This window comes from Hoplias malabaricus, chromosome 13 (assembly GCF_029633855.1).
Source record: "Hoplias malabaricus isolate fHopMal1 chromosome 13, fHopMal1.hap1, whole genome shotgun sequence".
Classification (NCBI taxonomy): domain Eukaryota; kingdom Metazoa; phylum Chordata; class Actinopteri; order Characiformes; family Erythrinidae; genus Hoplias; species Hoplias malabaricus.
The window spans coordinates 3,063,676-3,091,628 of record NC_089812.1 but is presented as its reverse complement, the minus strand read 5'-3'; the positions used below and the strand labels follow the sequence as shown (position 1 = coordinate 3,091,628).

Sequence of the window (27,953 nt, the reverse complement as noted above, 5' to 3'; positions counted from 1 at the left end):
ATTCCAGGTAGGCTCTGGACCCACCGTGACCCTGAACTGGATAAGGGTTACAGATAATGAATGAACGATATATTTATATTTGAGAGAGAGAGACAGTCCCTGAAACTCAGAATTTAGGAAGTATACATTTATTGTGATACAGAAATAAAATTACATCAAATATATTGCAGTTCTCTGAAGCAAGTATTTAACACGGCAGTGAATCAATACTGAAATACAAACTAAAACTCTTTAAAAATATACATACAGGTCATGTGTAAATAAACTGTAAGTAGTAAGAATATCTCTGTAATGAATAAGAATAAAAAAAATAAAAAATCATCAAAGGCCACGAAACTGGACCTTGAAATATTCTTTAGATTTACACTGACACTGCGCAGCACCAGCAACCCCTCAATGGCCTGCTGTGGAAATCAGAATGAGTGGCTATCATTAACCTGCAGTACAGTTCGTATAAAACAACCAGCCGTAACATTAAAATCACTTTTCAACTCCTTTCTTTTTATATATTTGTCATTTTTATCCGCCGCCCTGCGTTGCCTGATCCATTCGTAACGGTGCGGCACACACTGCACCACCACCACACCGTCCACCATCTGAACACTTGCTCTTGGTCTGTGGTGGTGACAGTGAATGTAGAAGCAAGGTCAGTTTTTCAGTGTTTGGGTTCTCAGTGTGTATTTAAAATGGAACGATATCGATGAAAAGGTTTTTGTGATTTTCAAACACAGACAGATAAAGGCACACAATGGTTGTAGACTTTCTATTCTACTTAAATAAAAGGTATCAAGCTCACTGACCAGCAGGGCCATTGCGGATGTTCTGGACACCACACACAGACAGACCAGAATGAATAGCCTTTGTCCAAAAAAAACAATAACAATCAGCATTTATACAGGATTCATGGTAGAACAGATTTGTGGGTTTTAAGGGGTGCTTTACCTAATTTGTGTTAGGACACAACATGTGCGCATACTTTTTCATATTTATCTAATATCCACTAAAATAGTCAATATCCTTTCATTCAAATCTGAATAAAGTAGGTCATATAAAAACAGGAGGACACAAAAAACCTCTCCTTTCTCTGGCTTTACACGGAATCTAAACTGAGAAAAAAGTTAAAAGAAGGGAAGAGGATCACATTTTACTGAACAGTTCGTGTTTCTTGTTCCAGTCCATAGGGGGCGCTCTTTTATTGGAGCGTTTCTGATGGGCTCTCTCTTTCACCTGCTGCAGAGTGAGGTTCAGGGCAGGGATGGCATCAGCGATGGACGCCTCCACGGCCTAAAAGACGGATTAAAAGTCAATTTTTAATGCATGGAAAAAACCACATGTTCATCTTTGGCTCTTCTGGGGAAGCTTTTACACTATAGACCAGAACAGTTCTGTCAGGATTTGATTGCATTCAGGCCTGAGAACACAAATTGGCTTCATTTAATGATGTTAAGATGATAAATTCATAATCTGAATCTTCAGTACCGATTCATCCAAAGATACTCGGCCGACCTCCACAACCCTCTGCTTGGGAACGTTACACCCCTCTAACCCACGTTTAGCACTTTTCTACCAGGAACACTCAGGTTCTTGGGATCTTGTTTACAGCAGGATCAGCTCACGATGAGAAAGTAATACATGTGTAAATTCTGCTGAGTTCAGAGCCTCCTTCTGAGCTTGTGTCTGTGAGGAGTGTGGTGTGTTCTCCCTGTGTCTGCGTGGGTTTCCTCCGGGTGACTGTCTGTGAGGAGTGTGGTGTGTTCTCCCTGTGTCTGCGTGGGTTTCCTCCAGGTGACTGTCTGTGAGGAGTGTGGTGTGTTCTCCCTGTGTCTGTGTGGGTTTCCTCCAGGTGACTGTCTGTGAGGAGTGTGGTGTGTTCTCCCTGTGTCTGTGTGGGTTTCCTCCGGGTGATTGTCTGTGAGGAGTGTGGTGTGTTCTCTCTGTGTCTGCATGGGTTTCCTCCAGGTGACTGTCTGTGAGGAGTGTGGTGTGTTCTCTCTGTGTCTGTGTGGGTTTCCTCCGGTTGACTGTCTGTGAGGAGTGTGGTGTGTTCTCTCTGTGTCTGCGTGGGTTTCCTCCGGGTGATTGTCTGTGAGGAGTGTGGTGTGTTCTCTCTGTGTCTGCATGGGTTTCCTCCGGGTGATTGTCTGTGAGGAGTGTGGTGTGTTCTCTCTGTGTCTGCATGGGTTTCCTCCGGGTGATTGTCTGTGAGGAGTGTGGTGTGTTCTCTCTGTGTCTGCATGGGTTTTCTCCGGGTGACTGTCTGTGAGGAGTGTGGTGTGTTCTCCCTTTGTCTGCGTGGGTTTCCACCAGGTGACTGTCTGTGAGGAGTGTGGTGTGTTCTCCCTGTGTTCGCATGGGTTTCCTCCGGGTGATTGTCTGTGAGGATTGTGGTTATGTCCCGTTATGAAACTGGAGAGTTGAGTGTGGTTTGGCCTTTTAGCTGCTTACATTCCATAGCCCTGCGTTAGCAATAATGCTGCACATAGATGCTGCCTTAGTTAAAATACATACCAAAAATGATGTAATTTATACACAAACCCCAGTAACACTTCAAGTGTAAATGCTGTAGATCTTCTAACAAATGATAACAAGTCAGACACTTTAACATGCACTCATTACTTTCTGTGCCTGAGCTCAGTGTTTGCATTTAAGAATGTTTCACCATTTACTGTAAAGCCTTTCCAGGACAGTTAGCTTCCCAATGGAAGAAGTGCTAGATGTTTGGTGTTAAACGTTGGGCTGTATTGTTTATACTGAAGGTGTTACTAATGAAATGAGCAATGTTTGCAGGTTAACAACAAACACCAAGACCAGTTCCTCACACGAGAATAAAATAAAGACTAATTCTGATTGTGATCGTAATGGACACACCTCAGAGGTTGGAGAGATGGTGGGTGTAGTTGACAGTGATGTGTTAGAAGAGGCGTTGGATGGTGATGGACTGACTGACACTTTAGTCTCCTTCAGCTCAACTTCTTTGTCTCCTTTTCCATTAATCTGAGAAGTAGAGAAATTGACAGCAAGTTATAAATGTGCTAAACACAAGCTGGAGTGCATAAAGCTCAAAGAAAAATATGTAGCTAAAGCGTCTGTGCTTATAGTTTGCTTAATTGTACCCTGTAATTTTTCCTGCGCTGTGATATAGTTTTGTGATCAAGAATGAGACCAGGACACGGAGTCGGACGGCACCCCTGGCCACGGGAGCCACGTAGCAGTGACCTGCTGTGTACACTTTAAAGTAGGGTCAGGTCCTCACCAGACACTGACCACACCACAGTATGTTTGGGACCGGATCAAGGCCACCTCCTTTCGTGGGTCTCAGTACGGTTGTTCTGGTCTGCATGCAAGTGCGATTACTTCTTTTACACCTGCTCAGATGAACCGTACACATGGAGTTGGATTTGACCGACTGAGACTGGGACTGGAACTGGAACACACTAAATGTGGGTCAAGGCTGGCCTCCATTTGGTGTGGCATGCATCAGGACCTCTAAAAATGTTGTATGTATTCATCCTATCCAAGAGCTGCACTCGTGATTTTTTGGCGTGGGTGCCTTATTGGTGATTAATCGTCTGGTTTCAGAGCACAGCACTAATGTAAATGGTTGGGAAAGATGGATATGCAGAGTCTCTAAACTCAGAAGCAAACTGCCTCTTTGCATGAGGGGGGTAAAGAATCCCACAGTGTAGCATTATGAGCAGTGAAATCTGTTAGCCACATTAGCATCATCGCCATAGGATCTGATGGAAAACTGCTAGCGTGTTAGCACGTTTCTCTGCTCTTCTGTCTGAATCTGTGTGAGTTATTCATACACAGATCATACACAAGCTTCAGTAATCGTCTTATTTCACGCCTGTGTTGTGTAAGAGACGACAGACACTAGCCCCGTATTCCTCTCGCTCAGCCTTTCCTTGGCCTCAACACACCGCGCCACCTAAAGTCATGGGTGGTAACTGATCAGGTTTGTTTGTCTGCTGTTAGTATCTGGCAGCAGCACTCATTTCTGGCGGTGATTTAACCGAAGATGCCTCGGAGTCTGGTTGGAGGTCGCTGAATATTTGGCGGAGCACTGTCCATGATCAGAGTGAATGTGGCAGCCATTTCAGCCAGGCATGTGGGTACAGGACTCTGTGGCCATTCCAGGATTTATACCCCTTTTTAATCTCTAATTTTCTTACCTTCTCCTCCATATCCCCGTTGATGAGAGGCTCAGGCAGGGGTCCTGCAAACAAAGCAACAAACACTAGATCAGTCAGCAGTTCCACACAGTCCCTGGTGGAAAATTCATGTGTAGAAAGTAAAACGTCCTCCTAGAGTTTAGTTTTTAAATGCCTTGACACCTCTGATGCTGTTTAGAGATGATTAGAGAAGTCAGGCAGTGGGAATACTAATTTTTTCCACCTCTGTCTCCAGGCCACCCTGTGATGGACTGGCGTCCCTACAGGGTGTGTTCCTGCCTTGCGCCCAGTGATTCCGGGTGGGCTCCAGACCCACCGCGACCCTGAACTGGATAAGCGTTACAGATAATGAACGAGTGTATGTTTCCAGGCCGACAGGATGGTTACAAAATTGTATCATGAAAATGCAGCCACGAAGTCAGAACAGTGGTGTGGCCAGAAATAAAATTGCAGCTGGGCTTAAGTAATTTCAGTTCTACAGACTCTACGTGTGTCACAAAAACAAAGCAGTTTCAACGTCTCGTGTGTCTCGCACACCCTAAGCTCGCAAGCTTCCACTTGTGATGAAGTAAAAGCGGCTGATTGGGTGGGCCCTGGTTCTGCTTGGAACAATATTTCAAGAAATAAATTACGAATATTTAGAGAATAAAGTCAGAATGTTTAAAGAAAAACTTCTGACCTTATCTCTCAGCCCCAAAATATCCTCAATCATTACTACATTAACTGAAGAGAAGTGAAGCTATCAATTGCCACGCAATAAAATTGGCAACGAAACAAAGAGCTATGTGTAAATCTGTCTACAGCAGAGAATACCACGCATAAATATATTCATAAACACAGCTTTAACTTTCATTACCTGATGGTAGGTCATGCCTATTGCTATCTGGACAGCTCCTTCGGTGCTTCGAAAACAATGAACAATATTATGCTTCACAAACAACCACACACACACTGTGCTTAAGGCCAAAGACTGAAAAGCCCTGTGTGGAGCATGTTGTTAAACATGAGCGAGTGAGGGAGTGAATGTGTGAGTAACAAACCAGTTTCATTAAGTGTTTTAATAGTGAGTTTGTCTCTTTGCTCCATTTACACCTTCTACAGCTCTTTCAAGATTTAAGACACGATGTTGGAATATTTCTGCTGGGGATTTGATGACATTCAGCCAATCAAACCCCAAATGATATTCAATACAGTTCAATCACTTCAGTGTGTAGTGATTCTTTTTTCTAAATTTATTACATAGAAGTGCAATAGAGTGTAAAATAATGTAGTGTCTTAAACTACCTTATGTTAAATATGAATAGTCTCTCAGTTTCATCTGTGCTGGGAAAGGAATATTCTATCTTAGAGCCCCACCCAGGACTCAGGGTGTGGTTAAACACACACTCATGAGTTAAATCAAGACCAATAAGGGACGCCTCAAAGATAAACAAAAACCATTCAATGCGTATTCAGTGATAGAGCCCTCATTGGTGTTCACTCAGTCACAGCTTCACAGGCCTTTGTGATCACATAGTATTCATCCAGGCTCCTTACCACTGACTATGAAAAGACTCTCTGTGAGGAGTGTGGTGTGTTCTCCCTGTGTCTGCGTGGGTTTCCTCCGGGTGACTGTCTGTGAGGAGTGTGGTGTGTTCTCCCTGTGTCTGCGTGGGTTTCCTCCGGGTGACTGTCTGTGAGGAGTGTGGTGTGTTCTCTCTGTGTCTGCGTGGGTTTCCTCCGGGTGACTGTCTGTGAGGAGTGTGGTGTGTTCTCCCTGTGTCTGCATGGGTTTCCTCCGGGTGACTGTCTGTGAGGAGTGTGGTGTGTTCTCTCTGTGTCTGCGTGGGTTTCCTCCGGGTGACTGTCTGTGAGGAGTGTGGTGTGTTCTCTCTGTGTCTGCGTGGGTTTCCTCCGGGTGACTGTCTGTGAGGAGTGTGGTGTGTTCTCTCTAATCAGAGTGAGGGTAAACCCACTCGGACACACTCTGGCTGTTACAAATATGATTATACACACACACACACACACAGTTGCCATGGTTTCTTCAAGCATCATTCTTTCTTGCTGGAGACAGATGGCACATAAGACCAGAGTAAACTGACTGAACAAATAAGAACATTCTAATGTTTGTAGTTGTCCTTAAACTTAAATTAAAATAAATGATAATTGATTTAGATTTTTTGTTATTATTTTTTAGCTATGAAAAACAGAACAAATATCCAACTCACCAAACAAAGGCATGGCACACTGAACAACACAGGCATGGCCCAATTACCAAACCGATATCTGTTTGTTGTTGCCCTGTCCGTGTGCTCCGTGCCTACAACTACTCATAAGAAGCATCTATTCTGAGGCGTGTAGAAAAGCAACCCCACTCTGTTGTCAAAGTAAACTACTGCACCCAGAGTCAGGTGCCTCCTGTAGGCCATGATGAGGATGTGCAGGTCCTGTATAAAACGTTAAGATCCACTTTTTAGGAACGGTCCTGTTCACCTCCCTCTGAAAACCCCTCCCCTGAAACTTAATTAGCTCTTAGCCGAATTATTAAAGCACTAATGATAGAGAACTGCTCAAATAGTGCTTGCTGCTTTCTGGCAAAAAACAACAGGATTAGAGCCAAACTACGTGATCAAACACTGTTTACCACGACAGAGGAAGTCAGGGCCATGAGCCTGTGGACATTAAATCAACCAAATCCATGTGACACGGCGCTCGGCTGATTACGATGTTATTGTGTTCTTACTGTAATTCTAAATATTCTGTGTCTGTTACCTTCCTCACTTTAAAGTAAATGAGCAACCAATTGTTTTTCCAAATTTATTAATTCTCTACTTCGATTACAAACTAAGGAGTGTATTTCTAAAACATGTGCACCATCATAAAAACTGCAACAACAAAAAAAGAGCTGCTCAAAAATAACAATTAGAAACACACCAGCAACTCTACCAGCGGAGAAGCCTGGAAGGCCTTTATTTTTCCACATTAATGTCCTGCTACTGAGCAGATAACATAAAAATACTATGATACTGCGTGGGTTTCCTCCGGGTGACTGTCTGTGAGGAGTGTGGTGTGTTCTCTCTGTGTCTGCGTGGGTTTCCTCCGGGTGACTGTCTGTGAGGAGTGTGGTGTGTTCTCCCTGTGTCTGCGTGGGTTTCCTCCGGGTGACTGTCTGTGAGGAGTGTGGTGTGTTCTCCCTGTGTCTGTGTGGGTTTCCTCCGGGTGACTGTCTGTGAAGAGTGTGGTGTGTTCTCCCTGTGTTGGCGTGGGTTTCCTCCGGGTGACTGTCTGTGAGGAGTGTGGTGTTTTCTCTCTGTGTCTGCGTGGGTTTCCTCCGGGTGACTGTCTGTGAGGAGTGTGGTGTGTTCTCCCTGTGTCTGCATGGGTTCTCTCTGTGTCTGCGTGGGTTTCCTCCGGGTGACTGTCTGTGAGGAGTGTGGTGTGTTCTCTCTAATCAGAGTGAGGGTAAACCCACTCGGACACACTCTGGCTGTTACAAATATGATTATACACACACACACACACACACACACACACACACACACACAGGTTTCTTCAAGCATCATTCTTTCTTGCTGGAGACAGATGGCACATAAGACCAGAGTAAACTGACTGAACAAATAAGAACATTCTAATGTTTGTAGTTGTCCTTAAACTTAAATTAAAATAAATGATAATTGATTTAGATTTTTTGTTATTATTTTTTAGCTATGAAAAAGCTATGTGTCTGCGTGGGTTTCCTCCGGGTGACTGTCTGTGAGGAGTGTGGTGTGTTCTCCCTGTGTCTGCGTGGGTTTCCTCCGGGTGACTGTCTGTGAGGAGTGTGGTGTGTTCTCCCTGTGTCTGCGTGGGTTTCCTCCGGGTGACTGTCTGTGAGGAGTGTGGTGTGTTCTCCCTGTGTCTGCGTGGGTTTCCTCCGGGTGACTGTCTGTGAGGAGTGTGGTGTGTTCTCACTGTGTCTGCGTGGGTTTCCTCCGGGTGACTGTCTGTGAGGAGTGTGGTGTGTTCTCCCTGTGTCTGCGTGGGTTTTCTCCAGGTTTATCAGGATTATTTTTGGCACTTCAGTTAAACACAGTTCCAAGTTTTGAATTTTCTATATTTGGATTAATTACTGCTAACAATCCAACTCCAAATAAAATGAAAGAAGCCATTGCCTCTGCCTCACTCCTGGCTCCAAAATGACTAAATGATGGTGAAGATTAGGCTGTTTTCTTTCTATAATGGCTCTGGGACCCTTGTTGAAAATGAGTCTTTGTGAATGTTTGAATTTGTGAGCTACCTGTGAGATGCTTTGCTCTGGGTGCCACTCCGCATTTGTTAAAGAATGCATCTGTGTCTGGATCCACCACCAGCAGCTCAGTTTTATCACCTCCAGCCTTTATAGCATTCACCACGTCCGTGTGCAGCTTTCCCTCCACTGACACACCATTCACCTACAGAGAGACAGAGAGAGAGAGACACAGAGAGAGAGGGAGAGAGAGAGAGAGAGAGTCGGAGAGAAAGAGTGAGAGTTGGAGAGTAAAAGAGAGAGACAGAGAGAGAGAGAGAGTCAGAGAGAGTCAAAGAGAGAGAGAGTCAGAGAGAGAGAGAGTCAGAAAGAGATAGAGTCAGAGTCAAAGAGAGAGAGAGAGGGGGAGTCAGTACATATTTTCAGGGGTGTTTACCAGAAGTACACAAGCGATGTTCCAGTCAGAAACTACAGGAGATATCTTTTTAAAAAGCAGAACTTTGGAAGTGGGGCACGTTTGTGGTTTTGTGCTTTGTAACATTCACAAAGCATTTTCTGAGAGAAACATTTGATTGTCTTTAGGTATCAGTGTTTTACACTGAGCACACAACCTGTTTATCAGAGCAAGGATTCATTTTTCTAAATTATCAGTGTTATTTCCTGCTGCTCCATCGCGGGAAATCCTGTGTCTCTTAATCTAATGCACACACACACACAGACACACACGGTCACTCTCTCTCTCTTACTCTCTAACCCTCTCTGTCTCTCTCTCTCTCTCTCCCTTTCTGACTCTCTTTCTCTCTCTCTCTCTAAGAACAAGGTGCTCAGGGGAGACTTTCCCAGAACGTTGTGGCTCTAATGAAACATACTCTGTATATAAAAGAGTTGCTGAATACATTTTTAAATAAATGTGTGTGTATCCTGTTAAATTCACAGTGAATTAATTGCTCACCTTTATTTTACTGTACACCATTTACAGCAATTGTACTATAATTCTACGGCATTAAAATCACACTTTTATCTGGAACTAACCGCTCACACCACGACAGTCTGCTGAATTACTGACTCCACCTTTTATTCACACACCATCACACACTAATCCAGCTCATGCTCCTAATTTCCTGTCATTTCTGAACATACACTTTACATTTTCCTTAGTTCTGTTTGTTACAGGAGCTCCCAGAATTCACAGAAAATAAAATCAACTCCTTTAATTTGTAAAACCAGTGCCCCGCCCCCTTCTTTAATCCGTACACTGACCACAGTCTGCTACAGAACAGACTTTAAGGTGTTGTTACTGCTCCATAAGCGTCTTCACGGCGTAGGAGCCGTGTGTTTATCAGATCTGCTTCAGAGACACGAGCCGAGCAGAGCTCTCGGATCTTTAGGAACGAGTCCCTTAGTCCCGCCTCGGGTCAAAACCGAACACGGAGAAGCAGCGTTTAGCTCCGGCGCCGCTCTGAACCAGAACCAGACCGAGAACTTTAGAAGAGCCCTGACTTTAAAATCAAGACTTTGAGCAGCTACAGCTCGGTTTAAAACACTCCTCACTGCTTTTCCTCGAATCATTTTAATCATGTTTTTTATTCTTGATCTTAATTTAACCACTTTTTAATGTTCCTTTTGACTCTGTAAAGCACTGCCTTTGTATGAAATAAATAAACTTGCCTTGCCTTCTTGTAATTCACTGCAAAGTTCCAGAAATATGTGCGGCAGCTCAAACTAGCATTAGTTAAAGTCTCCCAAGAGAAGAGCGTGCTTTAAAGGCAAGGAATTCCCATCACAACAGAGGCCTGGTATGAAGTAATACCAGAGAATGTCACATGAGGCAAAGCTGAATGTTCTGGACTTTGGGAGAACCTCAGTGTGTGTGTGTGTGTAAAGGCTGTGGCCATTCAGCAAGCACAGCCATAGCGAGAGCATAATGTGTGCTGGGTATTAACAATGGCTGTCCGTCAAACGTAAAAAGGCCAGCACTCAGTAGGACGTCCAGGAGCCCGGAGGAACAACAAACACTCCTTCATCTTTCCCTCTGCTCTACTCTCCTCCCTGGGTTCCTTTTTTCTACGTTTTCATTGCTAGAACAGAGCGGTTCAGAAGTTCAAATCTAACCCCCGTAACATCACAACAAGAAGTGATCTCTAAATTAATGACAGTAAATTATTAACTTAACTCAGGACGTGACAAACACAAGAAACGCAATTGTATTCAACTTTAAAAACGTGGCACAGCAGACAAACACATTGATGCAATGTTATGAACGTTTTTTAAATGTATAATGCAGTTATGTAATTGATTAATGCATTAGAACGAGATGAAAGCTAGAGTCATATCTGAACTTTTCTGTTTGTTTCTTAGTTCAGGGAAAGATTATGAAAGTTAAAGGCTCTTTGAAAACAGCGACGGTTGATTCCACTGACACTGCACATTGTGTTGGCCCTTGTGTCAAGTCACACCCTTTCAGAGACCTTCAGCTCTGTAGCTCTCCTGCAGGGACTGGGCAGCGATGCACTCTGTTCTGGTGCTTTCTGTCCATGTTCCACCGAGTTTCCCTTGAGCCCTGCCTTCATTACACTCCACAGGATGAGCACTAAGACAATGCTTCCCTTACAGAAGCTGTGTATCCTGCTGTGTTCAGAACACTATGAAACTAAAGATAAAATGACACCACAGCACTTTTGAATCAACACAAGATGGTGGAAGACTGTCCAGTTGTGAACCACAGAATTTCGATGTGATGTGCTCCAACTGGTGGGATCATATGACATTACTCTCCCATCAGCCTCGGTGGCTACTGCTGGCAGCTCTAGGTATTCAGTATTCAGTATCAGAATTCACTGTGGCATCGCTCTAGAGCCGTTGGTACAAGTATCAATGGTGGTGTGGTGAAGCAGCAATTGGTGGTACTAGATGACTTCAAAAAGTTAATTCATACATTATCTGTAACCCTTATCCAGTTCAGGGTCGCAGTGGGTCCGGAGCCTACCCGGAATCACTGGGACGCAAGGCGGGAATACACCCTGGAGGGGGCGCCAGTCCTTTTTTTGGATCGTGGGAGAAAACCGGAGCACCTACTGTATTTATATCCTCGATGATTGAAAGTGTATAACAGCTGCTGTGTATTTTTAAATCATTAAATAAATTAAATCGATGCTGGTAGAAGGTGTAAGAGTGTGTGTGTGTGTGTGTGTGTACCTCCACTATCCGATCTTTGGGCAGCAGGCCGGCTCTTTCAGCTGGTGAGTCCTCATCTACAGCTCTGATGTACTGACCTGGTCGGGTCTTCTCACTGTGCAGGTTGAAACCGTAGCCACCGGAGCCTTTCTGAATCACACACAGACGTGGCCTTAGCTTGTTCTTCAGATTCTGCACAAGAGACATAGAGAAAATGGCCGCCAATTAGGATTCACCGAGAAACATCGATAAAATACGGTCATGACCAGGTTGTGACGGCGTATACAGCCGAGGAGGGGCAGGTAACGCCACACAGATGAAGAGATACTCGTGAAGACAAAGGATGAGGAGGAAAGTCTCCTACAGAATAAAGACTCTGTCGTAGGTCAGGGTCATGAACATTTCCTGCCGTTACTGTTCTCCTAACGACCTGAGACTGAGCACAATATGAGGTCACCTGACTGCCCACCCCTCACTATTTGCAGCTGCCATGTGGAATGCTGGATTGTTCTCCAGGAAAAAAACTCCCTTCCTCCATGTTTAGCCAGCACAAACTATGTCTTTTTATAGAGGGCTGATTCCTGAAGGTAGATCAGAGAGTTAACCTTGCCTTGGTCTGCTGAGCTATGTTTAGCGTGTAGTACATGTTGTAAAATAAAGTTCTGAATATATTTTCCTGAATATGGAACGTGTGGCTGGAGATGCACACAGACTGTGATCCTGGAAAACACTGCCCTTGACTTGGAATTTAAGTCTCTGTATCGTCTCTGTAGCGCAATAAAAAACGTTTCTCCAACGTAGTACCTTTACAAGAGAAGAAAACACCTTCAGAACTTTCAATGGAAGTCAATGTAAAAGGATTTTATTCAGAATATTCACAATATCAGTGAACTATCATAAAAAATAGGGAAAAAGTATTTCTCCCTGTGTCTGTGTGGGTTTCCTCCGGGTGACTGTCTGTGAGGAGTGTGGTGTGTTCTCCCTGTGTCTGTGTGGGTTTCCTCCGGGTGACTGTCTGTGAGGAGCGTGTTGTCTTCTCCCTGTGTCTGTGTGGGTTTCCTCCGGGTGACTGTCTGTGAGGAGTGTGGTGTGTTCTCTCTGTGTCTGTGTGGGTTTCCTCCGGGTGACTGTCTGTGAGGAGTGTGGTGTATTCTCCCTGTGTCTGCGTGGGTTTCCTCCGGGTGACTGTCTGTGAGGAGTGTGGTGTGTTCTCTCTGTGTCTGTGTGGGTTTCCTCCGGGTGACTGTCTGTGAGGAGTGTGGTGTGTTCTCCCTGTGTCTGTGTGGGTTTCCTCCGGGTGACTGTCTGTGAGGAGTGTGGTGTGTTCTCCCTGTGTCTGTGTGGGTTTCCTCCGGGTGACTGTCTGTGAGGAGTGTGGTGTGTTCTCTCTGTGTCTGTGTGGGTTTCCTCCGGGTGACTGTCTGTGAGGAGCGTGGTGTGTTCTCCCTGTGTCTGTGTGGGTTTCCTCCGGGTGACTGTCTGTGAGGAGCGTGGTGTGTTCTCCCTGTGTCTGTGTGGGTTTCCTCTGGGTGACTGTCTGTGAGGAGCGTAGTGTGTTCTCCCTGTGTCTGTGGTCTGTGTGGGTTTCCTCCGGGTGACTGTCTGTGAGGAGTGTGGTGTGTTCTCCCTGTGTCTGCCTTGGTTTCCTCCCACACTCCAAAACCACACATTTGTAGGTGGATTGGAGATGCAAAAGTGTCTGTAGGTGTGAGTGAATGTGTGAGTGTGTGTTGCCCTGTGAAGGACTGGCGCCCCCTCCAGGGTGTGATCCTGCCTTGTGCACAATGATTCCAGGTAGGCAGGGTGTGTTCCTGAATTGGAAATGTGGTTACAAACAATGAATGAATGAATGTTTTGTATCAGGTTTATACAATTTAACAAACGGCAGTCTACAAATGTAACACTAACTATGCCACGCTCCATAAATAGTTCTGTTTAGTTTGAATGTTTTCTTTCAACACACACAACTCTTTAGAAGATTCAGTCAAGTAAATACTGAGATAAGGATGGACATCAGTGTATTTACAGAACCACAGCCAGTCCTACTTGTGCAAGGATGAGAGACAATAAATACTCTTTAAACTTCAAGTCTTGAGACTTCCACGGTTCGTACACGTTTCCTGACACAAAGCTCCCCTTCCTTTCCTTTTTCATTCTTCGGGCCAGCCATGCCCAGTCAGAGTTTCCTGCTGACCCCACCTGTTTCCTCTCTCTCAGGAACAACACGCCCATTCTGGAGCACGTCCACAAGGAAAGCAGGCCCTGCCCCATCAGGATCAACAATAGCACCACACCTAGCAAGGACACCGCCAGCGAGGCATTAGCGGTCCCCAAACGGACGGACATGAGGCGTAGTGAGGTCTTAACTCTCCGGTTCTACAAACTAGAGTCAAGTCAATCCCCCGATATAAAATACACACGCTGGAGTGTGTGCTGCTAAATAAAACAGCAGCACATTTTACAGGACAACGTTAACGGCAGATACTGGACAGCAGGGAATACTCTGTGCAGAGAGTACAATAAAAGCAGTTTATTTTTACACACACACACACACACACACACACACACACAATACATATTTATATTCAGTGCATAAAATTATATAGAATTACAATAACTATGAAAACATAAATATTGTATTATATTTTATACTTTTCTTTTTCCTTAAAAGCAGTAGAAGTGTGGTGAGCGAGTGTGAAGAGCAAGGTGTGTTTCCAGATGTTCTCCTTCATCATATGGATTTGTTAAATCAACAGCACAGGTTTAACATAATGAACTAATTATTAACCAGAAAAACTAGATATTGGATGGTAACTTCAAAGAATAATGGAGTCTCACAAGGAAAGGAATAAACTCTTACTTTGTACAGTTCTCTCTCTCTCTCTCTCTCTCTCTCTGTCCCTCTCTCTCTCACTGTGTCCCTCTCTCTCTCTCTCTCTCCCTCTGTGTCCCTCTCTCTCTCTCTCTCTCTGTCCCTCTCTCATAAATATATGTATATATATAAAAGCATGAAGTGCATCTCCCTAATAATACCCATAACGTCAGAAAAAAACGTAATGAGCAGGTCCCCAAAAGATCTGGAACATGACAAATTATAAAATATAAAATTATAAATAATAAAATATAAAAATGAATAAACAGTGCCTCAAATTGTGGTTCATTTTGTCTTATGTTTAGGGCCTTTTCATATTTCAGTGCTTTCAAGTGCGATGCGGTAGGATCATGATGGTCATAGTCATTTACATATGTGCACCTGTGACAAACTGTTTAAAGTTTGTTTAAAAGAAATGTAATCAGTCTCTTTAGCATCTTAATATTGTAGAAGGCTTCAAAAAGGGACCAAGGGGACACAGCCTTTATTGCTCAAGAGTTCCCTTTATAACACCATAACAAGGGCATAGGGAGCAAGGGCGCAGGGAAGAGAGAGGGCAGAATGGGCAAATGCGTATCACACGTCTGATACAGTCCTCCACATGCCTTGAGGAGAGGGTGAATATCCTCTTGATACACACCAGCCAGCTCTAATTCACACAAACAGAGAAACTCCTCATATTTGAATACACAGAAGAATAAAATAACAAGCTCCCAAACAGTCTGAACAGTACAGGGGCGGAGCAATGCAAATACAGCAGTTTTCCCGAGTCCTGATTGGTCCAGGCCCCCCAACAGTCCATGGCCAATGCTACAAAATAAAATCAGTTTTTTCAGCTGCAGATGCTTCTGTGAATATCAGATTCTTTTTGAAGTGAAACATGACGTAAGGGAACCTTTATAAAAAGCATCTGTCAGTAGGACACAGCTGTAACTGGCGGGTTTTAAGATTGAGAAGATTTAAAGTGGCAGGAAGTGTCTGTAAATAAGTGCGTGTCTCTGATACACCGGTCCGATGTGAAAGACTATTTAACAGGACATCTCTGTTTACTTCTGCTTTATCAAAAATGATCTTTCTGATCATCAAGCCCAGAATCAACACTCTCCACTACGAGTCCCAGCAGAACAAAGAGCTCAAAGACAATGGGCAGAATGACAGTGGACATGTTTGTGTGAGACGTGTGGAGGAATCTTGTTGAGGGAATAGAATCCGTGGAATCCGCTGCACAGTCACAAAGCTAGTCCACCTCCTGAGGAACGTTTGACTCCTACGGCACATCCTGTGTACACAACCTCAACTCTGACCTCAGATCAGCACGCCACATCTACCAGCACATCAGCTCAAATCTGTCTGAGAGCAGAGCTCCACTCACCCTCCTGCTGACATTCAGTGTTGCTGCTTTTGCACGGATCACAGTGATCTGCAACACAGTATATACTACACTGAACGGTGCACTTTAATAACATTCATTCATTATCTGTAACCCTTATCCAGTTCAGGGTCGCGGTGGGTCCAGAGCCTACCTGGAATCATTGGGCGCAAGGCGGGAACACACCCTGGAGGGGGCGCCAGTTCTTCACAGGGTGACACACACTCACACATTCACTCACACACTCACACCTACGGACACTTTTGAGTCGCCAATCCACCTACCAACGTGTGTTTTTGGAGCGTGGGAGGATACCGGAGGAAACCCACGCAGACACAGGGAGAACACACCTCACTCCTCACAGAGAGTCACCCGGAGGAAACCCACGCAGACGCAGAGAGAACACACCACACTCCTCACAGACAGTCACCCGGAGGAAACCCACGCAGACACAGAGAGAACACACCACACTCCTCACAGACAGTCACCCGGAGGAAACCCACGCAGACACAGGGAGAACACACCACACTCCTCACAGAGAGTCACCCGGAGGAAACCCACGCAGACACAGGGAGAACACACCACACTCCTCACAGACAGTTACCTGGAGACTGTGAAGAACAGGGTGAAAGAGCGCTAACAAATATGCAGCCAAACACACTTTTATTGCAGAACTACAAGAGTGCACCTATATAATACGTGTAGCTGCTGAAATGAACAATGAACGTAGACAGCAGGATGTAATGTTAATATTAATGCTAAATGATCTATGAAAGACAGTGAGTTTTGTTATCAGTATGTTTTGTTATGACTGTGACTGAAAGCTTGTGCAGCTGAGTTCCATTTCACTCATAAGTGGTCTCTACAAACCTTTAGATATATGATGTAAATGAGAATGCTTGAAAAGCCTAATATGACATCTGTTTAAAGGAGAAAACCCTGTCCTTCAGTAAACATGGAATGGCCAGGTAAAAAAAGTCCTACTGCCAGAATAATGTGAAGAAAAAAAAAAAACGTTTACAGAGTTATTCAGTATATATTAGGGTTGGGCGGTATAACGGAAATACCTCGGTATTTAAAAATGAGGGCGGTATTTATGACTTCACATTTCTGTTCTGTGTGTTTAAGAACATGGCTAAAAAGTTCATTTATGTACATTTAAGAGAGCCACAGGTAGGGGGCGCTGTGGGAGCTCACTGATTGCTGCTGTCACACTCTGAAAACAGGTTGAAGAAAAACAAGCCCAGTGTTCTTAGCTGTGAGTTTAGGTTACATTCAATTAAATATATTTAACATGTATTAAAGGCTTCTATCATTTCTAACACATTAACATTTTTTATTGTACATCTGATATTTTATAAACAAACCACCTCCACAAACCACTCCACTTTTTTGGAGCAAATTCCTTCACTTCCCACCGTACTTCACTGTGGCCTAATGACTTGTGTAAAGAACGTCTGCTGTATTATGGGTAACTGTGTGACGTCATTATGTAAACAAGTCTAAATATCTTGATACTGATTATTTTACATCGTTTTAAAAATCAAGACGATATTATTGCACAGCCCTAGTTTACTGTTTATTTTCTTATATAAGAAAGTAAGACATTTTGGGACACATTTAAACTCTTGATAAAGACACACCTCTGAATTTGGACAAATGTTTGTCAATTCAAATTTTTTTTAATGTAAACTTTTATATTGTGCTAAAACCTTATTTTTCATGAACTGATTGGTCTTAAATGGGTTAAGGAGCAATGACAACATTCAGCACTACCACCTATGGCCTTTTAACATTAACAGCTGTTTATATCAAGTACAAAGTCCAATGTCTGCCACATGGCTTTGCTAATGATCAAGCTCATTGAAAGATATTTGTTTGCACTTCTACATGCTTCACTCCACACACCACAAACCGAACGATTACGATTTCTATGGCAGGGTTATTAGACACGGAACACTGTACCGTCTTTTTAAATATGTCAATAATGAACTAGAGTCCCTCTGTACACAACAAGAGCCTTTTGATCATATGGAAATTCAAAGGGGAGGGACTGTACCAAGCAGATAAAAAAGAGCTAATGCACTGAAACATGACATAATTCACACTCACTGACTTCTCAGTCATTCTCTGTTGACCATGTGAACCCAAGACCTGAAATAATGTTATAAATGATAGTTTTCTGTATTTGATATCACTGTAATAAACAGAGTAGGTATTTTGTGATGTTTTCTAACTTGGCAACCATTTCTTCACCAAAGCCCACAGCCCTGGGTGAGAGGTCAATGTACGTATTTTAAAAGGGGCGATGGCTGACAGGTCAATGCAGAGGTATCAAAGTTAATGGGATGTTGGGAAACAGAGCTCAGACAGAGAAGTCCTACTGCCCACTTTCCACTGTGACTCCACTAGAGCAGTGGCACATGCCTTCATTTTATTTAAAAGCTGAGCATGAGAGACAGAGGCCGAATCCCACATGGCCCCTGATATTACGTGATTCATGTACGTTATAATGATCATTTACAGCCCCGTATCTATACAGATTAAGTGAAATAAACTGAAATAACTAATAACATGTTTATGTTCAGCGATCTGAGTTATTTCCCTTGCTATCAAATTTAAACTCAAATCAATTAGTAACGGAATATTAACGTGTAATAACTGTATTTACTATGATAATCAATTGCCAAAAATATATATATATTTTTAATTCATGTCTTGATCTTACTTCTGTGTGGTGATGTGTATTGGCTCATTGCGACCTGTACTTCTTTATAAAGAAAGGATACAGGCTCCATAGAGTTTTTAAAAAGAATAAAACAACTCGAATGGATAAGTGGTGCAAGGCTGATGGCCAAGGGAACAGCAAATCCACCATCTTTATACACACAAACAAACAAACAAACAAACAAATAAATATAAATAAAACTAAACTACCCAGTATCACAAATGTAAGAATAATAATAATAATAATAATAATAATAAATACAAAGTGTCTCTTGCTGGTTTTGGGTAAGACGTACAGTCTGTTGTGCAGAGGTCAGAGGTAATATCCTATAAGCAATAAATACCAATCACATGCAACAGTTAACCGTGTTAGAACCAGTGTTTGTTCAGTGTAGTTTGACTCATAGTGGCGTCACTGCTCAGGGTGGAGATGCTAAGTCTATTTTAGGCTGAGTGTCACTTCCTTTCAGCCCCATGTCTTAGAAAAGCACTTTCCTTTCTCTCATTGTCAGACGGAGCTTGTGAACAGAGAAGAATGGAAAGCACCATTGTGACCGGATCCTCAAGAGACAGTCTCCCTCCATCTCTTTCCATTCTCTGACTGATTCTGACCCATCCCATGGAGAGAGCTCTGACCCTAGACTGGCATCTAACATCACAAGTGCGCCACCAGGAAGCACAGCATACATTCAGAGTAATGTAGTCCCACACCAGCGCACACTCTTAGACAACATCTCCTTTTCTTTGCTCTTTGGACACTCTCCTTGAGTTGAGGAAGCTGGCTTTGTGACTCAAAGAATACACAAAGACAAAGCCCTAGCGTCACGCACAGGGACAAGGCCACATCCTTAACCCAGTCTCACACTTACTCTCGCTAGGTTCAGGTTCATTTATGTTCAGTATCATAATTCATTATTTAGCCATGGTAAACTGACACTGTGCTGCTAGCAGGCTAAAACGGGAAAGGAAAAATAGCAGGCAAAACAACTAAAAAACAACAGGTTTTGATACAAATGTTTGAAGTTTCATTATTCAAAACTAGCTAAAGAAACATTGTGTTCACCAAAATAACTGAGTAAACATTTTAATTCAAGTAAAGCTTCAAGTAACAGACACTGCTTTCAGAAACGCTAACACGCTAACACTATGCTAGCCAGTATAAAAATAGTAGATGCCCTGAGGTAAGAATTTTATCTGAAAATAATTTTATGGCCTTTTTTTGACTGAAAATCATACATTTGCATAAATACTAAACAAATAACAAATAAAGAAAATGCAGCTGGTGTTAAATGAGTTAAACAAACAAAAAAGCCATAACTGAACAGCAGAATACCAACATCTTGGTCTTGGAGAAATCAGTCTTGTTTTGTTTCTTTGCCTAAATTTCATTCGTCATTCAGAGCACTGTGACTTTTGATAACAGAGTAAAAGGGAATCATCCATAAGACTGTGGCCTCCACACATCCACTGAAAACAATGAAAGGAAACCAGCTTAGTCTGTATGGGGTCTGCTGCTACCTCAGGAACAGAAACCAACAAACAGCCATTTAAATTCATTAAAGGCCTTTTCTCACAGCCACAAAGTGAGCTTGCTCTGTTCTCCCTAGTTGTCCGAGACTGCCCTCTTGAATACAGAGCTTTCACACACTGCTATCTGTGATTATGTCGAGTGCTACTCTTTAATACGAGGCTTTTATGAGACTGAACATATCAGAGATCTTAAATACTGTCCACAAAACAGCACTCTCAAAGCGGCTGTCACAGAGTGACGCTGAACAAACCAATATTCCAAATTTCAGAATTGTTATTGAAGCAGTCTAGCAGTACACTATGTATCTGTAGGTTAATTAAAATTCAGCAGGCTTTTAACCTTCTTCAGGTGCAATGGAGACAGAAGCATGGGCAGAGATCATGCACAGAACAGAACAGAAACACTAAAGCAAACAGGAAACACAAAGGACAAAAACATTAACACAAAACAAGCGACAAACAGGACTGGGCTTAAATAACAAGGGGTAAGTGCATACACCTGTGAATGCACAGGTGTAAGGGGCGTGGCTAAGGGAGCCAGGGGAATAAACAGTGCACAGAAGCAAAACAGAGGGAGCCTAACCCTCAGTACATTTTTCCACTCAAGCAGACCTTAGGTTGTATGCATATGGTACATTTTAAACCACCGTACACAGAACACATCAGGCTGTTATGGGTCCATAAACTGACACCACAGTACTGAGTGCAGAATACTAGGTCATTCCATGAGGGTAATGACAAGAGGCTGAATAAAAGCTGGAAACAAACTCAGCACCATGGGGAGCACAGCTGTTTTGGAGTGTGTCCACATGAGGTTTGAAGCACAGCAGTAAAGAACAAACCAATCACAAATCATTAACAAAGGCCACAGTGTGTACGAACTCACACGTGTGGCTTCATCTGTTTATGAGTGAAAAAAGCAGGGATCTGTAGGAAAATTGCATATGTCCTTACAACCCGCACGCCAAGACCCTACATTAAGTGGTATATGGTTTTTTTTGACATGCCATTCTAAATCCATAGGTATTAATGTGGATTTGCTCCCCCACCCCCTCCTTCACATCTATAGCATCTTCCATTCTTCTGGGAAGGCATTCTACAAGATTTTCAAGTGACTCTGAGGGACCCATTCGTCGATCATCATTTGTGAGATCAGACAGTGGTGTAGAACAATAGGGCCTGAGAAGTGTTGTGTGTGTCCTTACCAATGTTGAGATCATAGCTATGCCCTTGGTCCAACATACTGCCAGATAGAGGAGCATGATTCCTCACTCTACAGAACATCACTCCAGCATCGTTTTGATGCTTGGCATCCAACGCTTGGCATTTTGCTTGGTGATGTAAACCTCGTATGACCATGCACACCCATGCAATAAGCTTCTGACACACAGATTTTGTGCTGATGTTAAAGCCAGAGCAGGTTTTGAACTCTGCAGTTACAGGGTTAACAGAGTGTTACATGGTCTGCCATTTAGTGGCTGAGTTGCTGTGGTTGCTAAATGCATCCCTTTTTAAATAACACCACCCTTAGCAGATCACAAACCCCTGAGTTCAATTATTAGGTGTGTTCTCAAATATTTATCCAAATAGTGTATTTTCCGATTTGGATAACCCATGGCTGACCTACGCTTCTCCTGGGCATCCTGTTAGCACAAAGTCATTTGAAATGTGATATTCATTGATGATGCCCTCTTCTGTTTTGTCAGCTGAAAAATGCCCATGTTGAAATGTGAATACAATGAGAAATGAGAAGGCCAATTGTGCTCTCACAATTCATAATACATGGATATGCAACACATGACCTCCAGCGAGCATCTCCAGAGGTGAGTGCTCCTCCTATACTTCTGTTCTGAGTTAGCTGAGTTGAGGTGAAAATCAAAACTGATCTATATTCCATACGTTATTCATTCTTTCATTTTCCACAACTGCTACATCCTGAGTAAAGTCACATAAGGCATAAGGCAGAAACACCCCATGGACAGGAAGCCAGTCCATCGTAGGGCAACACACACACTCACCCAGTCAATCACAAAGTCACTTCTATACTTCTCCACAATGGAAAAACCCTTCCTGTACCAGAACATGATCTCAAATGAAAGCTTAGAACCACGTAAACACCCAGGAATGGCTCGGTTTGTAGATGAGTTGAAGAGTAAATACAAGAGCAGAATTTGACCTGGCCCCTGAATGGCTGTGGGTTACTGATCATTTATTGGGACCAAATTAACCTGAGGGTTCATTATGAAATATTATATATTTATAAATACAAAGGCAGTAAAACTAATAAAATAACCCTGAGCAGAGTATCCTTTCCTGCAGCGTGAAAGTTGATTCACAAGCGTAACACAGCAATACACTTTTCTGCCAAAGGAATTATGTGATTATTAATGTAATTCCACCATGTCGTGTCACCATCTTTCTACATGAAACGCCCTGAATTGCGCAATGGTCCTCACAACACTGATACATTTTCAGTCATCTTTGTAAGCCCAGATTTGTATGATGTTTCTTTTAATGCCAAAAATTGAGAACATATTTTTAAAATATGTTCTCTTCTTGGAACAGTCACGAAGTTTCCTTGCTCTCATGCAAAATAAATGTGAGCTCACTCTGATCTGCGCTGCATGCACTCAAACATTCACTGCTCCCTCTTGGATTTCCAGAACTATTAATGCTAAAGATTATACTGTGATTACATTTGATATTACTCCTCTAGCCTGAGGCTCCAGCTGATCTCAAACAAGCTGGAGACGTGTGTATCCACCACACTCGTGTCAACCAGGGGCAGAGTATGAGGTGAACTAATATCAGTTTCATAGGTCAAGACCCAGCAAACACACTGGATAAACAAGCGCAGTATTGAATACTGGAGCACAGTGACAGCAAAGTGTAACACCACCACACCCACCTCCAAAGGACTTCAAACATGGTGCATTACAAGTTGAGGACACCTACTCCATAAAAGTGGAGCCATATTTTGACCTACAAGGGAATGTAAGCCTGTAGTTTAATCAGAGTTTATGTGAATTGGCAGGTACTCCTCAGTAAGGAATCTGGATTTGTAACGGCACATTTTACGAAGCTCGCACGTTGTTATACAGCCTCGGCCGGAGCACTGAGGTGTTATGTGTTAACCTCTTTTACTACCGGTTTTCCATGCTGAACATTACGATCTTTACAGCACAGTAAAGTTTCCCTGCTTCCAAACTAACTTCAGCTCTAAATGCCTTTTTCTTCTCCACTTTCTTTTACAAAGAGACATAATCTTTATTAAAAACAAAATAATTTCAGTGCATTAGCGCATTCATTTGGGGCTCTGGAACCTTCCAACCCAAAAGCTGTGTAACAAAGACCATCCCGTCAACTTTTCGTGGGCTTCCTAAGTCAGAAATCATGGGATAAAACTCATCGCTCCACTTCCTCATCAAGTGTTGAGATATTAGAACTGTAACACCACCCTGATCTACATATCTCCATCAGTGGTGGCTCCTGCCGAATCTGTTAGGGGGCAACGGTTGGGATACCACCAGTCACCACTAGATTCGTAAAGCTTTGTCTTTGTGGACAGCTATATCCAGGACAGTTCAATCAGTGTTAGGATTTCACCTGTAAAGTGATACTCAAAGGCAGGGCTGTATAAAACCTAACCCTGATTGGACAGTGATACTCAGAAGCGGGGCAAAGCTTCTTCCTCCCTTTTCCTTTTGCCGGTGGTTCGGACCATCGCCTTAATGAACGAACCGTCCATGATCTCCATTCACAGAGCTGGACCCGTGTTTATCTCAGAGCACTCAGATGAGGTTAAACTGAGCAAAGGTGATAATGTTAACGGAGATTGAAGAGAACCAAGCCAAAACAGCTAAAAGCAAGCGCTTCTGTTCACTCACGCCCTGGGAGAGAAGGGTGCCGTGGTGCTGTGAGGATCTGTCTCAGTTCTAGCCCTGTTCTGTGCCTGTTTGGTTGGTTTTGGCAGCCACGTGCTTTGGTCCCCGCTTGTGTCTTTTACCAGCTCTGCACCCGGAACTTCCTATTTGTGCCTGTTCTTTAAGCCCCCTGTTTCTAGCCTCATGGTGTCCTTAATTTTATTGTCCTTCCACGTTTCATCCTAGTCTTGTTTCTCATTAACAGTTTCTTTTTAATTCTAGTGTCATGTATTGCGTGTGTTTCAAGTGTTTCATCTCTCTCTTCTGTCTCTTTGAGACAAACCCGCTCCCAGTTATAGAATGAACAGCCATTACCAGGAAGCGGCGAGGTGGAGTTGCTGGCTCCATTGAATGCATGCGGGAGTGGCTACATGTTTGAAAGCAGTTTGTTTGAAGAAGGCTGTGGCCTGTCAAGAAGCGAAGGAAAGGAAAGGCCTCCTTTGGGCATCAGCAAAAGCAACGTCACAATTAGCATCAGCCCCCAGCAACACGGTGAGAAAACTGGGGAGAATTTTGTGAAGGGCTATGGGGCTCTAGGCTGTGTACATCACACAGGAGAGAGCAAGCTGACGTGGATAAGGCGGTTAAAGTGTCTTGCACGTCTTTAGAATCCCTTGACTCGTTCCACGGGGGCAGTGTTGCAGAGGTGAGGTCCAGCTCCGTTGCAGGAAATCAAGGCCTGTTTGTCCACCACAAAGTGGTGAGCCCTGACCTCTTTTTTTATTTGCAAAGACAGGGCCTTTGATGGATGAACTGCTTGTTGAGGAATGATTCTGAATGATGTAATTTGAATATTCTACTATATTTTTCACCCTTACTTTACTCCATCACACTTTTTTTTGGGCTCAGAATTTAAATGTGTTTACAAATTACAGTCAAGTTCAATAAAAATCTTATTGAAATGTTAATTTGCACATTTGAGGGTTAAATAAAAGGTTAAGGGAATAAACAAATCACAGATCCTTGTTTTTATTGGAGTTATGTAATAAAATCCTGAGAGTAGGATCAAGCCGGAACACCTCCCCTCAGCCCTATATATACCCTCCAAACTCTCGCCATTTCCGTGACGGACAAACTGGCTCCCACCTCCACCCCGTCTCCACCTTTTTCTTCTCTTGCGTTCACCTCCCCAATGGGCGTGGTCCATAGCAGCAAACGGCCCCAGCATTTCTCAAAAAAAAAAAAAGGTTTGTAAAACTAAGCATGGCTTCAGAGCTGAGACTTTAATGCGCTTCGGAAAATCAAGAATTAAAAAATGTAGCGTTATACTGTAATACAATATTATTTTACTAACACTACACTGAATACCATCATGAGTAATATTTATTTATGGGCGTTTATAAAAACAACAATGTAGTGTTTAATTTTTCCAGACCCTCACTATTGAAAACAGCAAACTATGTTTTTATTTGTTCCTTATCATTACTCCACATCCACGTGTAGCTGTCGACGGTTACACAGCCCCTGAGTTTGTGATCCATTACGAATGTAGATTGTTGTGAATGATGTGAACAGTTTTAGTGCGGACCTCAATTACATTCCGTTAAAAATGCCTTCAAAAAGACTTTTCCTCTATAAAGTCCTTCTCACTTTTTAATACATTTAGAAGCATGCTTTTATACTTCAAGTCATACTTAAACATTAAGCTGGGTATATATTCAACGTAAGAAATCTGTGTACTTTCACCACCTCGGAATTCGCTTAGCACTGTGGGCACTGTAGTGTTTTCTAGAAATCCAATAAACCACAGTCATTTTGTGAATTATGTCGTTTGTGATCTTCTAAAGCAATAAGCAAAATATACAGTACGTCACCTTGTGGGTCGAGGCCTGTGGCAAAGTCATCTGTTAATCTGGAACTGAACTGAAACATTCCTCACTATCCACCTACAGTTAAATGTTTGGGCAGCCAGCTGCTCCTCTGGGTACCACATTCACGGAGCGGACAGACGCTCCACAGCTGCTCTGGCTGGTCTCATTCAGATCATAAACAAAGAGGAGCACAGTACCGTGTGTATTCCTGTAAAGCGGTACAAATCCAACAAAAAAGTCTAAAGTTATAACTTCTCAGCAGTGGAAAGAAAATTGGGCAAAGGCTGGTACCCAGAAAAATACTGGAACATTCTGTTCAAAGTCAAACATAATTCAACATAAAAACAGAACATAACATAAGCGCAGTGCTATTAATATTAATCAGATATATGTAAATACATTGTAATAATATATGCTAATGTTTTTGGGATGTCACCACAACGTTCAAACCAAGTTTAACAGATGTTTAATAGCAATGTTTACAGTTTTAACTCATTTATCATTTTAAATTTTCATTAACAGCTTTCTGTGACAGAAGTCCTCTTTATTGAGGACATCTGTTTATTTCTATACACACAATTCTCCTAAATCAATTTATAACTAAAAGTGACTTGTAAATAACAAGTTAAAAGTGAATGTGAATGAGAAAGTGCACTAAAAAGACCCAGGACTGGCTCGTGTTTAAATGTAGCATTTAGCAGTTTGTGTGTCGACATAGAAATGTTTATTAAAAAATAGCTTTATCATAAAGTCGTCGTCTGACTCCCACATTTTTTATCAAACACACGGTCGTACCTTCTCTGAGTCCTCGGAGCTGAGCTTCTTCTCCAGGGCGCTGTGGTCCATTCCCCCGTTTTTCACGGGCTCCGTTGTGGGCTCTCTGCCGTTGACCTCCTCCTGAAGCTCGGTGTCGGTCAGAGGCACTCCCTCGGTAACGAACTCCCTCCGGCATTTCAGCTCGTGCTTCTTCAGCAGCTGCTCGGTGTCCGTGTCCACCACCACGAGCTCGAGACTCCCGGTGCTCGCGCGGATCCGCGACACGACCTGCTGGTGGCTTTCGCTCTCCACGTTCTCTCCGTTGACGAACATCAGCCGATCCCCCGCGCGCAGGCCCGAGCGCTCGGCCGGAGAGTCCGGCTCCACAAGCCGAATAAACTGACCGGTCTTCCCCTTCTCTCCGTGGAGATGGAAGCCGTATCCGTTCTCGCCCTTGTCCAGGACGCACAGTCTCGGGCGGAGGGTTTCTCTCAGGCTGGGCATGGTGTAGTGAGGAGTAGCCTAAACTAGTCTTTACTAACCAACTTTTCGGAGTGAACTTTGGGTCAAATAAAGCAGGCTACAGGCGAAACATGAAGCGGTCTTTGGGAAACTGTCCCGTTTCACTGCGGTTCACTAATGTCGGGGGTTTGAGTCTCCACCGACTAGCGGCGACTCCTCCTCCGAGGACAAGCCTCCTCCTCTCGGTGCCGAGCCGCTCACTTCCAATAGCGTTATCACTGAGCTACAGAGAGCCGAGGATCACCAGCTGCACCGCTTTACTAACATTAAGAAAGAACTGCACTTTGGGAAAGAACTCCTATCTTCTCAAATAAGACTGTAATTGTTAAAGGCATTTTACCATTTCATAAACTAGTCTAAACATTATGGTAGCACATATACTACTGTGTGTTTTCTGTGTGAAAAGTTTGTTAATAGCCTTCTTTCCTCAGACGAATATGGTCAGTGACCACTTGTACAAAACATCTCAATTTCTCCCTTTTTATTTATTATTATTTACTTTAAAGGTACCTTCGACGATGGTGGTGCAATATGCTCTCTCTGGTTTGTTTATGTTCAGAAGCTCAGCGTCTTTTATGGTGGAACCGTGTGTTTGAGGGGGAGGAAATTATTATTTTGTACATGGCTGAAGTGTAAATTGTCTCTAAGTATTTTTTCACTGTTTGAAGTACCACAGACAGTAATTAGTAAGTCGAGCTGTTTAGTTTTGTTGCACCTTCTGTCTATGTTTACTTTCGTGCAGTTAGTGGCCTCCCCAATTTAGAGTAGTTCCATTTTGGTTCATTCTTTTGAACATTTGGAGGACTATTAGTTGTCATTAAAAAAAACTCCAAATTGTCGTGAAGAGAGAGAGAGAAAGCCCACGCAGACACAGGGAGAACACACCACAC

General features: G+C 43.2%; 1 protein-coding gene across 1 annotated transcript; it reads right to left on the bottom strand.

The window, feature by feature from the left end:
- Positions 1–112: 112 nt before the first annotated feature.
- nherf1b (NHERF family PDZ scaffold protein 1b) lies at positions 113–27,953 on the bottom strand. The gene is made up of 6 exons (XM_066641534.1): positions 26,581–27,953; positions 11,575–11,745; positions 8,431–8,584; positions 4,176–4,219; positions 2,869–2,994; positions 113–1,284 (listed from the first exon to the last, which is right to left on the bottom strand). The coding sequence occupies exons 1-6, from the start codon at positions 27,043–27,045 to the stop codon at positions 1,138–1,140; spliced, it is 1,107 nt and encodes a 368-aa protein (XP_066497631.1). The 5' UTR covers positions 27,046–27,953; the 3' UTR covers positions 113–1,137.

Bases quoted from the DNA above. Each gene is read 5' to 3' on its own strand.
- nherf1b (XM_066641534.1), bottom strand. From the start codon at position 27,045: ATGCCCAGCCTGAGAGAAACCCTCCGCCCGAGACTGTGCGTCCTGGAC. The intron at 8,585-11,574 runs GTACACACACAC...GTCTCTCTGTAG, and splicing joins CCAAAGATCGGATAGTGGAG to GTGAATGGTGTGTCAGTGGA. The intron at 1,285-2,868 runs GTGTGTCCATTA...TCCGTCTTTTAG, and splicing joins CCATCTCTCCAACCTCTGAG to GCCGTGGAGGCGTCCATCGC.